Genomic DNA, 8444 nt, shown 5'->3' on the forward strand with positions numbered 1-8444 from the left:
GAGCAGCAACAACACTAGTATATCATCGTTGTCGGGTGGAAATCTCGTATCTCCAAATTTGGACGTTCTTTTGCAAATCATACAAGGCCGTCGCACAAAAGTAGTGAAAACAGCAGCTCTACAAGCACACAACGCCTCGCACCGCGAGGCGTTGTGTGCTTGTAGATCGGCTGTTTTCACTAGTTTAAATCATTTTTAAAATGATAAATTCAAAACGAACGGTTTTGGACATACAAGATTTTCACCCGACAACGACGAAAACTGCCACCGTCGCCCCCTGCAATGTTGTGGCCCTCGGCTTGGTACCCTAGTAGACATAATTCGGCCCTTGGGGAAAACTAATTGGGGAACCCTCACACTAGGACGTATTCCTAAACAATTAACACATCATGTAAAATTATGTTGTTTTAGTAATATTGTCCCTGTTGCTCTACAGCACATACTGTACAGTACAGCCAACCAGCTGAATAAAGCATAGATTGAGGCCTTAAAGCTATACTGTGTAAGTTGCTAAACTAGTGGTCAGTACGGTAATGCTTTTTTCGGACGTTTTTCGCCCGGAGTCGTCGCGGACCACCGCCGCGGACCACCGGAGCGAAACCGCAAACCACCGCGACCGATACAAATCCGTGGAGGGGTAGAACGCATGGTAGAACGTAATTTTCTGGCCAGGATTTGGGGATTAAGATGTTAAGAATCCTTCACCATGGTAAACACTGTAGCTGAGCGAGGCTACTTCCTGAAGACCATGGCAGATAAGCTGTGATTGGCCGGTAGTGTATCATGTGTGTATGATCCGCGATGTGATTGGCCAACGTATACAGATGATGCAGATGACGCTATTTTTCCGCGAAAACCGGACCCCGGCAAGGATCATAGAAAACATATAAAGAGAAGGCTTTAGAAGCTGAAAATAACGGAGTGGGTGTTCTAAAACTTTAGCGATTTAACAGTTTTTTTATTTTTTTATTTTAAGATTTGTTTTATAAAATAAGTTACATGGTATAACTTTAACCTTTGCTTTTATTATGCAATATCCAAGACCGGTGGCTGCAAATTGAAACGAGAAAGTCTAAGCTAATCACCCGAAAGGACAGAATTATTGAATGCTTCAACCAGTGAAAAATAGCAGATATACAAGCTCACAAGTGAGCTTGTAAATCTGCTATTTTTGAAAAAGTCGTGAAAATGTGTGCAAATCTTTGAAATGTATTTTCAAAGCGAACGTTTGTAACTAAAAATTTTCTTCTGGGTGGTCCCTGGAACTGAATATTTTGAGATGGGGGTCCGTGGCCAAATAAATATCATTTTGGGGGTCCTTCACGTGAAAAGGTTTGAGAACCACTGACATAGTAGTCTCTCAAGAACAGACTAACTGAGCTCCAGTTAAGTGAAAAGGACCTTTTCTTTGACGATGGCTGGCCAGATTGCTGACATAGAAACATAGTTTTCAAAAAAAAACCTTAGAAGGATTCAAAAGACACTTATATAATCGGGTCAAAATTTTAATTTTCACGATTTTTCAAAAATAGCTTGTATATCTGCTATTTTTCAATAGTTAAAGCATAAAATAATGATACACAATATAGTGTACCCGTTCTAAATGGGTTAAGATTGTATGGAAGATGCTTTTGAGAATAGGTAGTTTGACCACTTCACATGCTCCAATCTTAAAATAATAACCCTAAAATAGCCTATCTACTCAATGCGTGCAGATCAGCTATTCACTGTGCAACATGCTTCCATAGAAGACATGCTGGCTTCTATGGAATTCAAATGACTGAATAGCAGTTTCTAAACTGACAAGGGGCAGACGTTGGATCCATGATCAGACAGTTGCAAATTCCCTCTTTATTTAACAGGGAAGAGCGCTAGCTTTTCATGGTTGTTTCCTCTTCCGTACTCTGCAAAATGCAGATAGAGTAAACGTCACATCGGTTTCAAATCATTTATTTTAGTCGTATCAAGTTTGCCATTTTCAACTAAAGGTCATCTTGCTGCTATCTTCATTCAGCTTTCAAATGTCATTGGTTTGGCTCATTCAGTGGTCACAAAAAAGAAAGAAAAGAATATACATACAGCCAGGGGCGTCACAACTTGGGGTAGGAAAGTGGGACTGAGTTACTGGGGCCCAAGGAAGGTGGAGGGGCCCTAATAACTTTATCTATTGAAAAATAGCAGATATACAAGCTCACAGCGCGGCACCGAGTGCCGCGCTGCAAGCTTGTAGATCTGCTATTTTTGAAAAGTTGTGAAAATGTGTGAAAATATTTGAATATATGTATTTTTTAAGCGAACATTTCTAACTCAAATTTTGCTTCTGGGGGTCCCTGAAACTAAATATTTTGAGATCGGGGTCCGTGGCTAAATACATATCATCTTGGGGGTCCTTGACATAATAGGTTTCTTGCACACATTTTCACGATTTTTCACAAAAATAGCAGATATACAAGCTCGCAGCGCGGCACTCGGTGCCACGCTGTGATTCATGGGGGGCCCGCAGTGAATCCTTGTACCCAGGGCCCAGAATTTGGTGTGACGCCCCTGCATATAGCCTGGGTATGTAGCTCTGTTCCTCCCAACAGTGGTGTTCATATCCAGACCTCAGTGCCCCTCTGCTTGGACCCCCTGCCCTCCCTTTTACTCTTCAGTGGCTGCCTCTCTCCTCTGTGGGAGTCTTGGTTCTTAGGCAGCTGCAGCCCCGTCGTCTCCATTCTTAACTTGGGCTCCTTGAACGGAGCACAGTTCCCGGCGCAGGTCCAGTCCGGCTTGTGGCCCACCACCAGGTCCAGGGTGGGCAGGGAGGTGGTGCTCGTCACGTCCCGGAAGCCCAGGGAGGAGTGCAGGGAAGGGCTGTCCGGAGGAAAGGTCTCGTATCCCGCTTTCCTCCCGGGGTAAGCCCCCCAGGAGCCTCCTCCTTCCCTCACCTTGACCACCTGGCGTATCTTCTTCCAGCCCAGGTGGTTGAGCTCCAGCAGGTTGAGCAGGATGCAGAACACGCCCACGCAGTACATGAAGAGCAGGAAGATGGTCTTCTCCGTGGGCCGGGAGACGTAGCAGTCCACCGGCTGGTTGCAGGGTGCCGACGAGCACAGGAAGTGGACCGGCACGCGGAACCCGAACAGCATCCACTGCGCCACCACGAAGCCCACCTCCAGCACGGCCCGCAGGCACACGTGGAACACGTAGCACTTGGACAGAACCCCTCCGGAGGGCATGGCGGGACCCTCCCTGGTGGCGCCTTCCCTGCACATGCGAAGCGGCACCCGGTCCAGGGACACCACCACGGCGCCGGGGTCCCCCCTCTGCAGGCTCTGGTTGTTGATGCCCTCCAGCACGTCGGCCAGGCTGTGGCCGAGGTGCTTGTGGGAGCGGATGGAGCAGCTGTCGGAGTCGCAGCTCCGGTTGTAGGCTTCTTGGCCCCCGTCTCGCGCGCCGCTGAGGAGGCCCGCTTGGCCCGCCTCCCCGGGGGTCGTGACCGTCGTGGCGCCCTGTCCCTGCTGCGCCTGCTTCTGGGCCTTGTTCTCGGGCAGCTTGGAGAGGTTGTGCCACGTGTAGATGATGAAGCAGAGGGACGGCGTGGACACGCTGATGATGTGGAAGACCCAGAAGCGCGGCTGCGAGATGGGCGCGAAGGCGTCGTAGCACACGGTGGGGCAGCCCGGCTGCATGGTGTTGCACGCGAACATCTCCTGCTCGTCGGCGTACACGTCCTCGGTGGCCACGGCGACGATGAGCAGGCGGAAGATGACCATGACCGTGAGCCAGAGGCGGCCGATCATGGTGGAGTGCTGGTGCACGGCGTCCAGGAGCCTCTTGAGCAGGGTCCACTCCGTCATGGTGGTGGGCTGCAGCGGCCGGCTGCCTCGGGGAGGGACCAGCTGCCTGGAGCACTGCAGTATGCACCTCTCCTCCTCCTGTCCCAACCTCGATGGAACTGGATGGAAAACTCTCTCCTTTTGGGCCACCAAACACCAACCTCCCTGTCCTCAGGACGTGGTCTATAGCCTAGATAATCTAGACTACTTCTTCACCGCCAGATTGAATTATTCACAACTAAAACACGTCATGTCCCCATAAGTGTCATGCCAGTTACCCTAACCCTAACCCTTCCACGACTACTTTTTACCCTCTCTCTCTACAACTATCAGTATACTGTGCTCGCCTGCGATGTAGCTTACCTTGCCATCCCCCCCAGCCGTGAGTGGACAGGCACTCAGAGCGCTGAGAGCCACCGAGCCCGTTTGGAAGAGAGAGCCATCTCATCCTTTCCAGATAACGATGGGTTGGCGCGTGTGTGCGTACGTACACACAGGGGCGTCACAAGGGGTAGGAAAGTGGGACTGAGTTACCAGGGCCCACGGTGGAGGGGCCCTATAGTAACTTTAGCTATTGAAAAATAGCAGATATACAAGCTCACAGCGCGGCACCGAGTGCCGCACTGCGAGCTTTGTAGATCTGCTATTTTTGCGCAAATCTTTGAATATGTATTTTTTAAGCGAACATTTGTAACTCAAATTTTGCTTCTGGGGGGTCCCTGGAACTCAATATTTGGAGATGGGGTTCCGTGGCCAAATACATACCATTTTGGGGGCCCTTCACATGAAAAGGTTTGAGCTCCACTGACATAGAAACGTAAGGATTTGAAATATTCAAAGATTTTCATGATTTTTCCAAAATAGCAGATCTACAAGCTCGCAGCGCGGCACTCGGTGCCGCGCTGTGAGCTTGTAGATCTGCTATTTTTCAATAGTTAACATTCATGGGGGGCCCGCAGTGAATCCTTGTACCCAGGGCCCAGAATTTGGTGTAACGCCCCTGCGCACGCACGCACGCACGCACACACACACACACACACACACACACACACACACACACACACACACACACACAGCAGCTGGACGAGGACGGCCACTTGACATGAGTCACGTGGTGTGGCCTGGCTCTCTCTCTTGTCTTCAGGGTTCCATTTTAAAACCTCCTCTGAGAGACGGCCACCCTTCCTCCACTGGAGGACTGACTGATAGCAGCCTCTGATAGAACATTCTTCATAGATTACTCCTCTGGAAGCCTAATGGGCCCTTCCTTTAATGGAGAGGCGCTTATAAATGTGGCTGCATACTTCGTTACAAAATGCACATGAGCAGATTCGCTGTCACGCTCCGCAAAGCAGTACCAAGCTGTTTGGTATAGGCAAAAGAGATCCTAAAAATTTGAGGTGGGACGTTCGCGAACAAATCGAGTCTTTTGAACGGCTCTTTGAAATGAACGATGGGATCCGGTTCGCAGTAGGGAGCCGTTCCTTTCTAAATGAACAGTGGTGGAAAAAGTACTCATATTCTTTACTACTTACAGTAAGTAAAAGTATCGATACTGTCTGCAATGTTGAAATACTGTACTCTGCCACAAGTCAAGTAGAAGTTCGGAATTCAAAATGTAAAGTAGGCTACACAAGTATTGGTATCAAAATGTACTTAAAATACCAATAGTAGAAAGTACTCATTATACAGAATGTCCCTTTCACACGTTTTCCAATAAATAAAATGTAGAAAAATCATTAGAAAATAGCAGATCTACAAGCTCACAATGGGTCGCAACGCGACGCATTGTGAGCTTGTAGATCGGCTATTTTCAAATGGCAGAAATGTATATATATGGCAAAAATTTATATAGGGTTTAAGTAGCCTAATTTGTAATCATAAATTCACATTCAAAATCTACAAAGTAACTAAAATGAGCCAGTCTTTTGAACGGCTCTTTGAAAGGAACAGATCCCAGAGATCCGGCTCACTTCAAAGAACCATCAATCCCATCTCTACTAAAAATGTATTGTATAGATTTGCTTTTGTATTCAACACATCTGGGACCCTACTGTACCTGAAATAAATAAAAAGAAATCCCTCTAAGTGTGAAGTGAGCGGTGCGATTTATGAGTTAATTAAATTAAGAGTCCCGCAAAGCTTGGCCAGTGTGACCCTGGGTGACCCTTTTCTTGTGACAGACAGACAAGGCTAGATGTAGGAGCAGTTGGCCTCACAGGAGCACCGCTAAAAAATAACATCCCAAGCTGTGGAATAAACTCCCTGTCGCTCTTAGAACAACGGACTCACTTGCTACCTTCCGCCGTGGACTGAAGACTCACCTTTTCAGGCTCCACCTAAACCCTTAGCACTAATGAAACACTCAATGACCATATATGAAGCTAGTTAGCATTTTTTGTAGGTTTTTTAGAATCCTTTTCTTTACTGATTATTTTTTTAGATTGATATTCATATGCATAGGCTATGCTATATTGTTGTTGACATTCTGACATGTTATCTTGTTTATTACAGTGATGTATTATCTGCTTTTTTGTAAGTCGCTTTGGATTAAAAGTGTCTGCTAAATGCCTAAAATGTAAACTGTAAGCTTAAAGTGATCAAAATGAACATGTCCATGTGCGTTTACTGTCTGTGGACATAGTGTCAGGATCCCTGGGTGAAGTCCCAATGAAGTCTTCTCTCCTCATGGTTGTTTTGACTGCTCCTCCAGCCACCTGCCAAGGCTCTTATCTGTGCTTTAAAAAAAGACCCTTGAAAGGTCTGCTCACATCAAATCACTGCGTCTGAGCCCCCAGATAAAACACTCAGTGACCCCTTTCTTTACTTCAAACAGGGCTGTCTGTCTGTCTGTCTGTCTGTCTGTCTGTCTGTCTGTCTGTCTGTCTGTCTGTCTGTCTGTCTGTCTGTCTGACTGACTGACTGACTGACTCAACGTATCTCTGTCTGTCTGTCTGTCTGTCTGTCTGTCTGTCTGGCTGGCTGGCTGGCTGGCTGGCTGGCTGGCTCACTGACTGTCTGTCTGTCTGAGCTTCTGGTTTGCACTGCATATTATTTCTCTATATCAAATAGTGTGAGAACATTAAAGTTAATAGATCTCGTTTCCTTTCATGTTTTGGAGTGGAATCAAACCCCCTCATTGATGTTCAACATAACCTCACCTCTATTTACTCCTTCAATCAGACCGCCACGATTGAATTTCGACTTTGGACATTCCCTGCATGCTTTCAGGGATTTTCACTAACTTTTGAAAGTTCATAAAATATTTCGATTTGTTCCCGGGAGGGCTCAAAAGATGTGCATCCTCTAATTCATACATGGGCAACTTGCGGCCCGGGGGCCACACATGCGGCCCTCACCTTCACTTAATGCGGCCCGCAGGTTAATATTGGAGTACTGATATTATTGATTTCAGCTGTTACAATTCCAAACATGGAGAAAATGACCGGCTTTAATTACTTCAGTGTATAGTAGCTAAATGACTAGTATTAAAATGTCATTGTATTTTTTTCATGTCCAATGTAATTGTATTTAAGTTCATATGGTTAACATAAGAACATATAACTGCATTTGAAATTTTAAAACAAAAGAAGAAAAAAAGTTACTTTTCGGGATTCCAATTCAAAAATAGCAAAAATAGCAGAGGGCGACGCGTTTTGAGCTTGTAGATCGGCTATTTTTGCTATGTATATGCATTGTGGCCCTCTGGATTGAGTGTGAAAATGTAGTGGCCCTCTCCATCATCACAGTTGCCCACCCCTGCTCTAATTGGAAAATTATCCCTGTCCACCTGCGTGGATCCATTTTATCCGCTTTTACACAATCTCCATTATAAGAATAAAGCCTTCAAAATCATCCAAACCAAGTCAACGGTGGTTTGGTTCTCTGGTGACATCTGGTGGCATTTCGGGGGGGCTGGCATTTTGCTTACCCTGAATCTAATTTGTGCAAACGCTACTGCTATCAATCTCTATCTTCTGCTCAACGCAAAGCGACTGCAGTGCTCTAATAGTCTGGTGCAAAGAGCAATATACAAGACAACTTATAGGAGCAAATATAACACATTGATATTGAAACTGGAGTTGCAATACCATAAGTCTGGGGGTCCTCCCCCAGAAACCTTTTAACATAGTGTTCTGGTAAACTTCTAATAAATTCTTCAATCAATAGTGTTCTGGTGAATTTTGTGGAGTTTGATACCAAATCCAGGAGAGTCATGTGTGCGTGTGTGTGTGTGTGTGTGTGTGTGTGTGTGTGTGTGTGTGTGTGTGTGTGTGTGTGTGTGTGAGAAGGACAGCAAAGTCCTCTGTCAAAATTATTATTATTCACATGCAAACAAGAAAGAAGAGTTTCAAAGAAAAGTTATTATTATTATTACCCCGGCCCTCCCCCTCCTTTTTTCTGAATGCATGGCCAGGGACCACCTGCAGTACCCCCATGGACCACCACCAGGTGTCCGCAGACCACTGGTTGAAAACCCATGATTTACAGCCTGTTTTCCCCCAGGAGAGAGAACAGAACTATACAAAGGACAAACAAACAAATGAAATGGGAAGTGATGACACAAATAGCCTCTGAGTGGATTAAAATGGTGACCTCCCTACATGGCCCAGGGCCTCCAAGGCC

At 46.2% G+C, this 8444-nt stretch overlaps 1 protein-coding gene across 1 annotated transcript; it reads right to left on the reverse strand.

Annotated features, from left to right (window-relative positions):
• Positions 1-2591: 2591 nt before the first annotated feature.
• Positions 2592-3839, reverse strand: gjd6 (gap junction protein delta 6; the record flags this gene model as incomplete). The annotated part of the gene is made up of 1 exon (XM_080730771.1): positions 2592-3839. The coding sequence occupies one exon, from the start codon at positions 3837-3839 to the stop codon at positions 2592-2594; it is 1248 nt and encodes a 415-aa protein (XP_080586897.1).
• Positions 3840-8444: the final 4605 nt, after the last annotated feature.

The sequence above is a fragment of the Nannobrachium achirus genome (genome assembly GCF_963921795.1).
Source record: "Nannobrachium achirus genome assembly, chromosome: 7".
Taxonomy (NCBI): Eukaryota; Metazoa; Chordata; class Actinopteri; order Myctophiformes; family Myctophidae; genus Nannobrachium; species Nannobrachium achirus.